This window comes from Mucor velutinosus (genome assembly GCF_035048745.1).
Source record: "Mucor velutinosus strain NIH1002 chromosome Unknown tig00001544, whole genome shotgun sequence".
NCBI lineage: Eukaryota > Fungi > Mucoromycota > Mucoromycetes > Mucorales > Mucoraceae > Mucor > Mucor velutinosus.
Window position 1 is genome coordinate 2,484,091 of NW_027041908.1, and position 15,014 is coordinate 2,499,104.

The window sequence follows — 15,014 nt, forward strand, 5'->3', positions numbered from 1 at the left end:
GAATGTATTAATCTGAAACCTATCCAACATGAAAGGTTTTGCTTTGCTATGACATTGCATTGAAAGGAGCCTTCTTCAGTTAATAAACTGAAAACTGTTTCATCAGTGAATGAGTGCAAGATTTTACTTATTTTTAGTATGCTCGTCTGGTTACTGTCCTGTCAAATTGTGTTCATATGGTTGCTATGGAAACACATATTGTAGCGCTCAAAAATTGTAAACGCCAACCAAACAAAGTTAAACTTACGAAGCGCAACTCATGATGATATCCCGAGCCAACGGTGGTTAATTTCAAATGCAGTATGTCCATTGCTCGTAACTTGCTTCAATGTACATGGATCACTTTACAACATAATTGTATGATACTCGCTACGACATGAGTACATTGCCGAAGAAAAAGAAAAAAAGATCCTCAATTTCATCAAGCCATGTGGACAAGCGAAGTATATCACGGCCGTCGAGTTATTGATATAGTTTATCATCCATAATTGGTTTCAAATTGCTCTATTTTGAGAGAATAGAGAGTCATAGGAAGAGCACATTTCGTCAGACCTGTGGACAATAGTGCTATCCAAGACATGGTTTGTTTCACAAAAGCACCGACGTGTATTAGCCCATAAGCATTAATGATCATATCAAAAAGATTGTAGATGCTGAGCAAATGATCAATTTCTGTAGATAGAATAATTACATTGTGTACAAGATACATCAGGCACTTTCTGAGTATGTATGGAATCATATATATATATGCACATTGAGAGTTTGGATGGCAAATGGACGCATTAGACAGATAACATGGGTTGCTCAAATGCAGCTTCCACTGACAAAGTTTATTCGGATAGTAGTCCGCTTGATATATGTCAAGTACGACATTTTGGTGGATCACACTACCAAGGATAATGTCCTCGCCTAAAATAGGTCATACTAAGAAAATAAATAGAAAATTTTAGAAAATAATCACCTATTTTTGAATGGTTTGTCAATGTTTACATAGTAATCAAGACCCTGTCCAACCTCCCAAAGGGCAATACCAACTAGTTGGGTCCAACACAAAATTAATTAAACGCACATTCAGATGTAAAACCTTCTGGGAATTGCTTACCTCCATAATCCTCGGCTAATCTCACTCGATTTTTAATAGACTAATCATGAATTATCAGACAATGAGCTCTTATAACTTGATCTAGGTCAAACTTGCCCTCAATGTAGGTAACCAAACAATGCCTTGTCTAATGCCATCTTCATCAATATCCACAAACCAAGCTTCCTGGCTTGTTGAATCCCAATTTAAGACCTCTGTTGAACTATCGTCATCTGGTATATCATCATCAAACAGCTCATCATCCAACATCCTTTCCTTAGGCTGATCTCGTAACTTTTCAACTATAGTTTTCATCACCAGAGGCTCAGGGGCTCGCGTTTGCAAATACGACATGGCATACATGTTGAATCCTATCAATAATTTACTGCGTTCCTCTGGTTCTGGTGCAAGATATTCAATGTTGTCCATGATCCATTCAATAGGCGATGAGGGGCCACCGTTTCTACATGTCGCATGAAACAAAGTATTAGTCATTTTCATCACGCCACTTGTTTCTAGTGGGTAGTTACGGATCGTGGCTGGAAAAATCGTATGTCATTAAACTGAATTGATCCACGTATTGTGCCATAGCTTTGAATATATCTGGAGTCATGTATTTTCTGTGCTCTTCAGTCATGATGGCGGGCAAAACAACTATCAATTGGCGATCGTTTCTGTGCAGCTGCGTTGATAATTGATTGAGAAATATTTGAAAGAAAGCGGGGAATCCACACTCGATAACAACACCATCAAAATTGTGTTTACTAGTCAATATGCCTTGAGTACCGTCCATTCCTTTAGATAGACGCATCTGTACGGACTTACCTGACTTGATCCATCAGTTTATCTGCCAATGCCTGAGACTCTGCTTTGTTGGATACAAACAATTTCAAATCATCCCCAGTCCATCCACGAAACTGGAACCGAGGCAAAATCTTGCCTTTACCCGTAGTCTCATCCCTGACCTCTTTCATCCACTATAGTATGAACAGTCAGACTCCTGCATCCACAATTCATGTTAAGCAGATATGCCACTTTACACCCTGATCCACATCATGCTCGCCATCGATATCAAACTCCAAAGATGATCTGTTCATAATCCTGAGCGTCCACCCACCTTGAATATATTAAATTGCAATTTAATCGTACCTGCGTTGAATGTAGTACCATACAGGAGAAACACTAATGAAAAGCAAACATGAGTCATTAGAGTATAATTCCTAGTAAATGACACGTACTAGTCAAATTTGCCCTTGAATTCCTTCACAATATCATAGCCTAAGATCTCGTTGTATTAGCATGCTGAGGTACACCAATGCTGTCATGTTACCTCTGTTATTCCATGGAGTGACATACGCTAACGTATTTCCTTGAAAATGCTTTTCGTGCGCTTCCAACATGTTCGGCTTATCATGCTGCTTTAGAAGAGACTTGACATCAAGTGCATTGTGATTCTGAAAAGGTTTTTGCTTTTGTGCATCTGCAGCCACCAAAGCGCTATATAAACCTATTGAGCCGAGTGCAAGTAGTTTCTGTAAGGAGAATTTCATTTCAAAATGAAAGAGATTAAAACATGCAAAAGGTGTAACAGATTTTATCAGCCAAGATTTTCAAGTGACTACAAGTATTTGAACTCACTTGTCTAAATAGGACTCGTTGTGTTACAGTAATTTTTTTGCATAAATATCGAATTGAGGACCTCCCGTTAATAACAATATCTCTTACAGGGAGTAGGTTAGCTATAAAGACACGCTAATGCAGAAACAGCACCTGATTTGTGAGGCGCTTTCAAATAAACATCTGGAAATCATTCAGATTCTGCATTGTCACTGGTGTGATACCTGGAATCATGTATCAATGTGGAAGTAACCTCATTTTCCTTTGTAATGGATACATAGCTCTTCGCAATTTATATATAGGCCTCTTTAACTTACTTATTCAATGAGTATATAACTTGATTTTCATTAAACTATCCGATTTCTATGTCATATAGCAACGACGTAGTTCCTAGCCTTGAAAGACATGTCGCAAACATACTAATATAATTTAAACACTATGTTTCAGTAATAAAAAATTATGACGAAAAGAAAAACCAAGGAGATAAAGCGTTAGTATCATATAACATCATTGCTTATTAGAAAATTACCTTAAATATCGAGTTCATCAAACTCCAGCCATTCCACGCTTCTTGCACAGAAGGAATTGGTGGTGTCATGTTTCTTATTATCAATGTTGGAAGGACGGGTGCCTTTGGGATCGACTGGGCCAAGTAGGGGGGGGGGGGCCAAAGATTACTGCATGCAAGCCAAACTGGCCAATTGACAAAGAAGAGATGGCATCTCTAGTCTGATGCGATTCACTAATGCATTCTTATCTACTTTCATAAATATACGTTAGTAGCCAGTCTGTAGCTTTGTATTGACATCTGTGAGTTGTTCATTAGCTTCCTTTGGATCCTTCAGCGAGGTTTACGCTGTCGTGGTCTTCGAAAGAAAACGTGCTCTTGGCTACTGTTATACCAAAAGAAACTACAACAGCCAGCATTACCGTCATATGTCCCCACGATAGTACTGACTGGTCAAGATGTTGCTTAACTGGGAAGATCAAATGGCATCCGATGATGTTTTCAACATTGTACGATCGTAGTAGTAGTAGTAGCTTAAAGTTTAAAGCATTACGATAGGTTAGTGCTCTACTCAAAACATCATATGCTCCGGAGATAGGTATAGTAGATTTACTTGCAGTATGCCAAGTATGATATTGGTAGAGGCTTGTAAAAGGTGTGCCATGCCTGCAAATGATACCAGTAGTGTTTCCAGCCTACTACAAGTGATGTTTGGGAGATCAGTTGAACTCAGTCCACTCAGCACCATTGCAGCAGTAGCTTTGTAGCTACTCTAAGTAATTACTGCTGTAACAATAACAACGATAGCAACACCGTACTCAATGCAGTGAAATCAGGTTTAAATAGATTTCACAAAAAAAAAGCAGTAGTAAAATACAATAGAAATCAACTGTATTTTATTTTGTGTATAAAATGAACTGAAGATCCTGGAATTGAGTAAAAAAAAGAAGAGTATTTATACATTTGCATCTGGCTTGTAGGGTTAGTGATGATAGAGAGCAATAGGTGCTGGTATTGCGATATCTGGCAAATGTTGTTGATGTTTGATTTAAAGTGGTAATCAATGCAAGAGCACTGGCCATAAGGGTCGATTTGAGTAACTTTGATAGGCTTGGGTGAGCTATCGTCATAGCATGGTTTAATGTGACCTTGATGGTTTAAAGTATGATGTTTGTTATTGGAGTATGAAACCCTTTACCTGGAATATTGTGCAACTATGGCAGCAGGGCATAGTTGTCATATTTGAATATGCTTGTTACTGATTTGATTTTATTTGGATAAAGATAACATCTCTTATTACGACCATCATGGGTGTGATTGAACACACTGTGGTCAGGAGTGATTCATTCACACGATGTGCGATATAAGCGTGTATCTTTACTTTAGTATGTTTAAATGGTTGTTGATGTACATTTGAGCGCTTTTACTAATAGATCCAAATAGCATGAATTTGAATGAGTGCTATTTGATGAATTTCGGTTTTCAATCAAGTTGCGTTTGGGTGGCTATTTCATTACAGATGTATCATTTCTAAACAGGATCTCCAAATGCGTAGAAACAATCAGTTCAAGCATCGATCACATCAGATCATAAACTTTGACATGAAACAAGATTCAGTTACGATCCATATCATGGCATGTTCAAAATAATAGATTGGAACTATTATCCTATCACCCAAACCAACCCATCTAATACCTTATCCTCACATCAAATTCCTCATTTCGAATAGTATATAAACCCTCTTATTTTCAATGTAATACATGATATTCTTTACCTGATTAATTTCATACTCTTTTTTTTATGAATAATTTATTTCTGATAAATCACCTTAAATTGTAAATCTTATTATTATCGAGCAAAACAAGCTACAACTGTCTAATCTTAAAAGCAAGATTCTCCCTCATGTCAAGTGATCTATCAGAATTACAATATCTGCATTTGGAAATAGATTGACGGATAATTGTACCTTAAATACCCAAGATGACAGCCAACGGAGCTTCAATTTCTATTGTTCTGAATGATGATCCATGGGATTCCAAAATCTATTGACCTTAACATTACGCGTTTCTTGGTAGTAAACACCCCTTCAAACTTATATGAAACTTGTAGAGAATTTAAAGGAAAATACAATGGCATTTATATCAAGTGTCTGGTGTACATTTTTCAACTTATTTTTGATGGAGTAGTTTTTGCAGTTTTTTCACTGTTTTCAAAAGATTAATCAGTATCTGTCATTAAAACGTTTTATTAATAACTACTAAACATTGTAAACCAAAAAATTTCCTATCGAATGAGCTATTGCTTGAAGCTCTGGCATAACTCTATCATGAGATATCGACAATCTTGTCCTGACCAAAAAATCGCCACCAGATTTTTTGCTTGCTATCACAGGCAGATTTTGAAGAAAAATTGATGATTTTGCATGATACCCTTTTTTGAACATATGTCGACAAATACTCATTGGATTCGCACAAAGCAAAAACAATTCGATAGCTCTACGTTATATCTATTATGATGTAAGAGTTTAAAGTACCGGATATAGGTTCCATTTTATGAATTCGTTCAAAATCCCATATTTTATGAGCTACAAGAAGCAGAGGATTTTCAAAACTCAAAAAATAAATCTATAAAAACCATACTATTGTATAGAGAATTGAAAAAGAAACATAAACTATTAAGCTTGAAATTATCGTTCACTTAGTAAAATGCAGCAGTATGGCCCTTTGAAGATTGACCATTTCGGCTATCTTTTTTCTTCATTACTCATCGACGTCGTTGTCAACAACCCCAAATCTAACGTGCCCTTGTCAATCAAAGTACTCTTTACAGCTTTTACAAAACATACAACCAACATTCATATAGTAATCCCATGACTTTTATTAGTAACATGCCTAGATTTTGCAAATCTCAAAATTTACTCTTTTCTCAGCACCATTTCGTTCTATCTAATTTCCAATGGCACCATCATGTTCTTCGCAAAATTTTGATATACTAACTTGCTACTTTCAAAGCTCTAGCATTAATTTTTCAAAAATCAATTTTCGATTGTCGAAAAGCTGCATCAAGCCTACATTGTCATTGCTGAACAAAAGAACAAGAAGTGATTGCAGGAATGTTACGCAAGCGACGCACTGGATGGGTTCAAGTGCCATAGCAAGATCAAATTCAAAGGAAAAGTTGCACATATACCAAAACATGTGTGGCGGCTAATATTTTCCGAAAGTGTGGAAAGGGTTCTGCTTTGTAGCACCACAGAATAAAAGAAAGATTTCTAAATATACAAATGGCAATGGTTTTTTTTTTTTTGCTGATAAGACAGATCCTTCCTCACATTGAATGCTCAACAGCTCATTGGCGCTATGTTATAGCACATTTGTCTCTATGTTTAGAAGGATGAATGCGAGAAAAAGGAAACTAGGGCTAAGTGCTTGCATGCATTTGATTCTACTAGTGTCACATAGCAACGGGCTGTCGTGTTACATGGCAACCGCCTTTCGTCAATGTGTTTCACTTGCATGGTGAGCTTTTCCTCATAGTTTTACTGCGACATCCTATCTTCCGTCTGTGCTACTACTCTTTATCTGTCATTTTGACAAAACCTTTTCATTAACCTACATAAAGCTTGGCCCACTAGCCGCAGTCGATTAGAAAAAGCCTTGATCAAACCGCAGCATCTTGATCACGGCCTCGACAACTATAAAAACCATGGCAACACGAAAAAAAGTGAACAGGTTATTACCTATCACCTCTTTTCCTGTTTTCTTTTCGCCACCTTCAATACAACACTTTAAAGGATGACAAACGCTTTGACTACAATGAATGCTATCAACCCTGTTGCCCGTATTGGCACCATTTTGAACCTGCTGTTGACGTTTCTCGAAAAGATCTCTGATGAAAATATTTGGAAGAACATCCTTGGTGAAAGACTAGTGAATTTGGGACAAAAGTACTTTGGAAACGATTTCGTTGCCTTATCTCTAGCTTTTTATATTGCACGTAAGTATCCAATTTTGCATGGATTTGAACCATGCTCTAATCCAGCATCGACATCATAGCCATCCTGAGAACACACTGGACAAAATTGGTAGAGCGAATCTTCAAAAAGGCTGATCCTCCCGGCTATGTTACCATCAAGATTTACTCCAGCGACAATCTATACAATATCGTATCCAAGTATGCTTTTGAGCATGGTAATACCAAGGATAAATTGTCCTCTGGTATTGCCATGTATAATGGTAATGGATCCATGAATACCACCTATGTCGATAACTATGAGGAGGCATGCTGGGATGAATGGGACGATGTTACAAATTATAGCGAAGCATCTAGCATGGATGATTCCACAATCAAGGTTCAGCTGTTGCCACGTAAGTGCCATCTATAGGGTAAAATGTAAACCTTTATTCACATGGTACTTTAGCTGCTGACTTTGATGAAGAGCTCAACTACAAAGGCCATGTCGTCAAGGTCGTATTTAAGGATGCTGTCATGAATGAAAATGAACGTGATGAGGAGCATATTGCTGTCAGGTACTTTTGTATTACGTTGGTTGCTAGAAATGCCAAACTAACTTGCCAATATATCGAATAGTATGCTGGATCGCGACACCAAGTTGTTGCATGTCATTTTGCAGGAATGGTCTGATGAATACAACAAGACTCAGCGAACAAGGGATATCTGGAGAAGCGATCAATACAACTGGAAGCATGAGAGAGAGCTCCCTCAAAGAGACATGGACAGTATTCATTTGAAGAAGGGCCAAATGGAGCATTTGATGATGGATATGCAGACATTCAAAAAGAAGGCGGATTGGTATACGAAGAGAGGAATCCCACATCGTCGCGGATACTTGTTGTATGGTCCACCTGGTACAGGCAAAACCTCCACGATTCAAGCTATTGCTGTAAGTCTTTCACATTTGCTATGTGTATATGCGAAATGCTGATCATGCCGTTATATAGAACCATCTCGATTACAATATTGCCATCATGGGTGCTCTTGCCACGACAACCAATGACAACCTGTTGTCTTTGATTCGAAGCGTGCCTCATAACAGTATCGTTGTGATTGAGGATATTGATCACTTGTTTGAGAATAACGCCAGCGACAAGGAGAAGAAGGATACACTCACCATGTCTGGCTTGCTGAATGTGTTGGACGGTATGCAGAGTCAAGAAGGATCAAGTAAGTTGTCATTTGGGTTTTACTGATTGATGTGGTACTCATACCTCCTACTAGTGATCTTTATGACATGCAATAATTTGAACAAAATCACACCGGCCTTGCTGAGACCTGGAAGAATTGATGTCAAGCTCAAATTCGATTATGCAGCTCCTGAGCAAGTGAGAGACACCTATTGGCGATTCATGAGACTGGACGAGGCCACATCCCTGCCAATTGAAGGCGACGAAAAGGAAAAGGCACAAGAGTTTGGCATCAAGTTTGGATCGATGATTCCCAGTGACAAGATCACCACGGCTGAAATTCAGAGTTTCTTTATCGATCTGCTACTGGAGGCCAATTCGCTTGGTTGGACAAGAGATGAAATTTACCAGCACATGTTTGAGCGCATTCCAGAGTTCCTCAAAAAGGTGGAGTTTGATAGAGAACAAGCTGAAAAGCATAGGAAGGAGAAGAATCACAAAAAGAGCGAAAATGCCTCCACTGAAGAAGTAGAATGATTAAAGCATTCTGCCCATATACCCCTCCCCATCTCTATCCCCATATTTGTAAAATAAACACTGATAATAATTGCTTTGACGTACGCGCTTCTTTTGTCAATATAAGATCCACATGGGTTCGGCTGCTCTCTGTGTGACTATAAAATATTGAGCTTCCAAATAGCTGATGCTCCCGTTCAATGTAAATTGCAAGATGCATATAGCTATAAACAAACAATTAAAGAAATTGGTGACATCAATATTATGTAAGAACATGGTGGTTTTTCGTGAAGGCTTTGGGTCAGATGGAATTTGCTGCTAGGTATGTAGGTGGTAAGTTTCCACAAAAGGACCCATCCGCTATTTGATGTCATTTCCATTCACATTTGATACATGATTGTTACATTTATCTCCAGTGGTATATTTATCCGGTTACACAGCCAGATGAATCTCATCATTATGTAAACATTTTAGTTGCAGTTTTCAGGAGATCATTTCTCATATGTCATCGCATGGGGGCTACCTCATTACAGCACATTTGGGTAGTAAAACCACGATTTTCTGAGCAAAATGTAAATGAAATGACTTACTAAATCAAGTTGTACTGGGATCGACTCAATCAGATTGAGCCAAAGATCGCTTGGAAAGCTCAAAATTTCCAGTCCCAATGTCCATATTTTAACTAGTGGATTTCGTCCGATTAGGGTGTCAATACTACAACGCATCAAAAAGTCGTAATGGGCGTCGAAATTGAAGATACAGCAATGGCACTAAACCAATTACGGATTTTAGTGCCTGGACTAAACTGGGAAAGGTAATTGTCAATGGAAGCTAAACATGTATGGAAACAAATTAAGCTTTTTGACATGTAAGTTGACAGAGGGAAAATTACAGTAGCAGCAGCGTCTACAAATCCTGAAACCTGTTAGAAATGCGGCGATTTTCAAACGCATGAAATTCCCATTTTGATAAAACAGACAAAAACTATTTGTTGCCAATACATTGTCGAATGGTTTGTTCTGTTCCATTCCCCTTTCGAATGTAAGAACCTGAACATGATGAACACACCGACGGATCTGAAGTGACATATTCCTGATCACACTAGCCAGGCAAATCTTATTTACAGATGTTTATTAAGCTTGATGATCTTGTTCACTTTGTAATGCATAAATTAATAATAAAGATAAAATAACAGCTAGGAAGAATCACAAATAAACAAAAAGAGGGGGGGGGGGGATGGAAGAAAGAAGAAACATTCACACAGGTATTATTTTTTTGATTTCTCCTTTTACTGGCATGTTGTGTGTATAGATATTATTGTGGTCGAGGATCTTGATTGAAAGGCAGGCGATGGTAATTGGAGTTAGCCATGCTGTCACTTATAAGCGGTGGCGCCTTTTGTTGAGGAGAGTAGCATTCCTCCGTGTTGTTGTCTTCATTGTCGTCTACGTCGTCATCATCTACGTCTTCATCAAGCGGTGTTGTGGACGTGGACACCTCGATAGTGGGAGTTGTATACATGCTTCGTAGCACACTGCTGTCTTCACTACTGCTGCCCTTGGTATTTGTGTGTATCTTGCGATGCACCTTGTATATATCAGTGGATCCACCACTCGACGACGAACTCCTAGCATTATCTGCATGCATAGAATATGAGTGAGATTCACAGCTACCATTACTGGAGGTTTTGTCGTTACCATTGGAAGAACTATCGGCCAAACTGCCACTTTAACCGAGTCAGTATCACATATACGACAACCCTTTCACACATCCATCACACTGTACCTTCCCGGAGATGACCGCTTTGCTCGTTTTCGTAGTCTGGCAATCTTTCGGTTTGTAGCATCTTGTTCGGCTTTAAAATCACTCAGATACTTTTGGTACTCCTAGTAGAGAAATATGTCAATGCCCTGAAACGCTCCTGAAATCGAGGCAAATTCCCTTCATTTACCTTGTACTCCTTTGTCTTTCTATACTCGTTCAGGGCGTCAATGTACTCATCTTTGGCTCGCATCGCTGTTCGCTCATATTGTTGCTTCTGGCTGATGCCGAGATTCTTCCACTGATCGCCCACAATCTTTGCGATTTCGACAAACGTCATGTTGTGACCCTTGAGCTGTGCACGAGCGTCGTTTGAGAACATGATGTAGGCGGAAGGAGGTTTAATGGGCGCATGTTTATCAGGTTTAGGATGGCGTCTGTATTTCCTTTTCAGTGGTGATGAGGTAGCACTGAAATTGCCATTATTGGATTGTTCCTCCTCCAGCATGTCCTCATCTTCGTCTTCATTAGAGGAGTACGATGATCGGGATTCCTTCTGAGTAGTATCCATCATGTCGTGGGATTCGGAATCGGTAGGGTTACGGTGGAGAATATGGACGAGTTGGTGTTGATGGGATGCGGGATGTTCAGTGTCTACAATAGTGACAGAAGGTGGTGTATTGTTAGTGCCGTTGTTGTTGCTACTGCTAGTCGTTGTATAACTGGATGTTGAGGGGGGGAATTCGTAAGGCTTACTCATGCTGCTCGTATTGGATGTGGGATGTCGTGGCGAACTCATTGAACCATAGCCACTTGTAGTATAGGTGCCCGATGATCCTTCACTCGAGTGATTGCCATTGTTATTATGTGATTCTACAAAATTGGCTGTCGTGTGAGAAAAGACCAAATTGCATTTTATTCTGGAACATACTGGAACATGATGTACTGATTGTAGAGGGCGGAATGCCATTTGGGATGCTGGTACTACTACCCACCATATGTAACGGCTGATTTTTTGGGACACCATTTAAAGTTGCTATGCCTCTCTGTATTACCTAAGAGATAGATGTATGATGTCAGACTCATACCCACACGCTACTCAGACAACGATCCAAATACGTTACTCGTCGATGGCCTCTCTTTACATTCAAGGCGATCAAGTCCTCTTCTGTAATCTCTAATACCTAATTGTAAGTCAGAAAAAAACTTGGTCCCGAACATCCAAAATAAGCTTGTAAAATGCAACCAACAAAAAAGAAGCAAAGAAGCTTCCAACAGAATGCAACAGAACAAATACTTACAGCTTGTAAGGATTCAAATCCTTCGTCGATAAACGTTGCATAGTACTGCGGTAGATGGCATTTGTCCAAGAAATCTTTTACTTGCTGATGCTCTGTTGATGTGAACTCAAAGGAAGGTTTCTTCCCGTCGATTGAAATAGGCATTGATGAATATGAATCCATGACTTCAAACAGTTGGCAATAGGAACTAGGAGACGAATTGTTAGTCCTCAGCATGCTACGAGATTGATAGTAGCTAAAAGCTACTACCGTTATCAAGCATTTACTCTATGGAATGTGATCGACTGGCGGATGAATTGAATATGTGACAGGAACTGGTGAAATTGAAGAAAGAAGAAAGAATGAAAAAAAAAAAAAAAAAAAAAGAAAAATACATTTGTGGACAGATATAAAACTAGATTATAAAAAAAAATGAAAAAAAAAAAAATACAAATTTGGTAATAGAAGACTCTGACAAAATTCGAGAATATTCCTGATTGGGATTGGGTTCATGACGTTGGTACTATGTGGTAAATCAGGTTTTGCTGTTGAAAATGAAATGTATTTCAAATTATGATTAAAAGCTAAAAAAGATCGATCATCTAAAATTAGTTAGTTTAGAAACGTTCGCTATGGTTACAAAAGTTTATTTCGTTCCCCAAGATTAAAATCCTCCGCCGCCAGCGTTTCTGCTGCTGCTCATCATCGAGTTCATTTGCTGCTTGCGCTGTTGCTCCAGCTTGGGACAGTCGTTGATGCGATGACCAAGGCCACCACAGAAGGAACAGCCGCCTGTAAGACTGCCATACTTTTCGCTTGGGTCTTCCATGGCTGCCAAAAAGGGTGGGATCCTCTGCTTTGCCTCCCTCAACAAGTGCTTTAAATCCAGTCTAATTTGCTCAGAACAATTCTGATTGATAAACGTAGTTGCTACACCGGTTTTACCACTGCGACCAGTACGACCAATACGATGCACTATCAAGAGATGGATGAGTGATGGGTCCTAATGTGTATGAATGGCCATCTTTACCGTAATCTTCAATCTCCTTGGGCATATCATAGTTGATGACATGCTTGATCTCTGGGAAATCAAGACCCTTAGAAGCAACATCAGTAGCTACCAGCACATCCTTCTTGTAGTCCTTGAAGGATTGAATGGCGTATTCACGTTCGTCTTGAGCTATCCAATGTGTCAACAGACTCATCACATCATAGATCCATCACCAACTTACTCTTGCCACCATGGATGGCTACTGTTTCCACGCCCTTTAACAAAAAGTATTCATGAATATCATCCACGTCGTTCTTATTCTCGGCAAACACGAGCACCTAAATGAAAAGAGTAAGTGACATGACATCATTTGTGTCCACTTTGTTTTGAGCTTTACAGGAGGTGGGGTCTTTTGCAAACATTCCAGTAAATAGACCATTTTCGCATCTTGTTTAACATACTCTACTTCTTGAATAACATCTAAATTTGCTGCGCCTGCGCGGCCCACATTCACAACCATGGGTTTCACTAGAGCAGACAAGGCAAAGTCTTGAATCTTCTTGGGCATGGTAGCAGAGAACAGCAGTGTTTGACGCTGGCTCTATATAGAATCAAAAAGTCAGTTGCTCAGTGAGGGAGCTGCAGGGTTGCAGAAAGTATATCCAATGTACCTTGAAATATGACATAATATTTCTTACATCCTCCTCGAAACCCATATCAATCATTCTATCGGCCTCATCCATACATAAATATTTACAGTTGTCCAAATTAAACTTCTTCTTGTTGAGCAAGTCCATCAATCTGCCAGGCGTGGCGACAACCATGTGAATGCCCTTTTGAAACACATCCTGCTGATCCCTCATATTGATGCCGCCGATACACAACAAGGACCTCAATTCTGGATAGTTGCCACCCTTTGTCAGTGCGTGTGCCATGTCGTTCAATCCGTCAAATGTCTGTCGCGCCAATTCTCTCGAGGGACAAATAATCATGCCGATGGGTCCCTCTCCCTGAGTAAGCGGTAATCGCACCTCTGCCTCCAATGCAAACATGACCAAGGGTAATGAAAATGTCAAGGTTTTACCTGAGCCAGTGAATGCAATACCAATCATATCACGTCCTGTCAGTGCTACTGGCAGCCCTTGTATTTGAATAGGTGAAGGCTTTTCAATGTTCTTTTCTTTGAGGTATTTGAGGATAGGTTCTGGTAATTTCATGTCTTGAAAGTGGCGAATGGGTGGTACGGGATCCTCGCCTTCAATCAAAATGTGCCACTTGTCGCGAACGGCTTGGTGATCTACTTCTGTGAGGTTTCTAATATAATGAGGAGGTGTCCATCTAATAGAGAGAGAGAGAGAGAGAGAGAGTTGAGTCTTGTGTGGTTGGGCAATACAGCAAGAGTCCTCTGACTTACGATGTCTTGATGGGTTCTGTGTACTTTAACCCCATGGCTGATTCCTGCACTGACACCAGGGCTTTATGGCGTGCTTGAGCTTCTTCGATTCGCCTCTCCTCCTCCAGTCGCTTTTCCTCTTCGGTTTTCTCTAATTGTAAATGGACCTTGTCAGTTTCCATTGATGCTGGTTTATCCATTCATCTCTCGCTTACCGGGCACAGCGTTTGCTAGTTTTTGTTGTACTGTTTGATCCAATAAACTAATGTTGGCTTTGGGCCCAGCTACAATCACATCATCCTCATCGTCGTCTGCATTATTGTCTGGCTGCTCAGTAACCCTGCGCTGTGTTGCATATTTATGAAGCTTTTCTAAGCGTCTTTGTTTGATAGGAATATAAGGAACGTAGTCATCATCTTCAGCATCGAAGCCAGCTGCTGTCTATATGACATGCCAGTTAGTGTCGTGGTTCGCTACATGTGTTTGCGCCACTACTTACGTTGTTGTTGTTATCACTCATGGTAAAAAGAAAGTGAAAGAAAAAAAAAGTTTTATGGCTGGATTCACGCAATAGAAGACCACGCATTGAATAAACAGTACTGAGCGTTTTGACGCTTTGAATGGCCGAAGCTCATGTTGGCAAAACCCCAACTGGAATAGAGCTACAAAAGACAATTTGTATCAAGACGGATTTTGCAAAGTGTCAATTAAAACAAGTATGAT

General features: G+C 39.5%; 4 protein-coding genes across 4 annotated transcripts; 1 reads left to right on the top strand and 3 right to left on the bottom strand.

Moving 5' to 3' along the window:
* Positions 1-1,183: 1,183 nt before the first annotated feature.
* On the bottom strand, positions 1,184-2,631 carry ERC1_4 (ethionine resistance protein; the record flags this gene model as incomplete). Its single annotated transcript, XM_064825384.1, has 7 exons — positions 1,184-1,544; positions 1,612-1,845; positions 1,907-2,058; positions 2,122-2,170; positions 2,231-2,263; positions 2,320-2,359; positions 2,412-2,631. 7 exons carry the CDS (start codon positions 2,629-2,631, stop codon positions 1,184-1,186), a joined length of 1,089 nt encoding a protein of 362 aa, XP_064680761.1.
* A 4,369-nt stretch (positions 2,632-7,000) lies between these two features.
* Positions 7,001-8,887, top strand: ATC70_006104 (putative NRPS-like protein biosynthetic cluster; the record flags this gene model as incomplete). Its single annotated transcript, XM_064825385.1, has 6 exons — positions 7,001-7,202; positions 7,262-7,573; positions 7,627-7,735; positions 7,797-8,109; positions 8,168-8,390; positions 8,445-8,887. 6 exons carry the CDS (start codon positions 7,001-7,003, stop codon positions 8,885-8,887), a joined length of 1,602 nt encoding a protein of 533 aa, XP_064680762.1.
* Positions 8,888-10,180: 1,293 nt separating this feature from the next.
* On the bottom strand, positions 10,181-12,144 carry ATC70_006105 (uncharacterized protein; the record flags this gene model as incomplete). Its single annotated transcript, XM_064825386.1, has 7 exons — positions 10,181-10,503; positions 10,564-10,592; positions 10,652-10,752; positions 10,818-11,500; positions 11,559-11,682; positions 11,752-11,811; positions 11,929-12,144. 7 exons carry the CDS (start codon positions 12,142-12,144, stop codon positions 10,181-10,183), a joined length of 1,536 nt encoding a protein of 511 aa, XP_064680763.1.
* A 427-nt stretch (positions 12,145-12,571) lies between these two features.
* On the bottom strand, positions 12,572-14,811 carry PIF1_2 (DNA helicase; the record flags this gene model as incomplete). Its single annotated transcript, XM_064825387.1, has 8 exons — positions 12,572-12,882; positions 12,938-13,087; positions 13,140-13,236; positions 13,296-13,499; positions 13,570-14,236; positions 14,313-14,442; positions 14,507-14,732; positions 14,791-14,811. The coding sequence occupies 8 exons, from the start codon at positions 14,809-14,811 to the stop codon at positions 12,572-12,574; spliced, it is 1,806 nt and encodes a 601-aa protein (XP_064680764.1).
* Between the last annotated feature and the right edge of the window lie 203 nt (positions 14,812-15,014).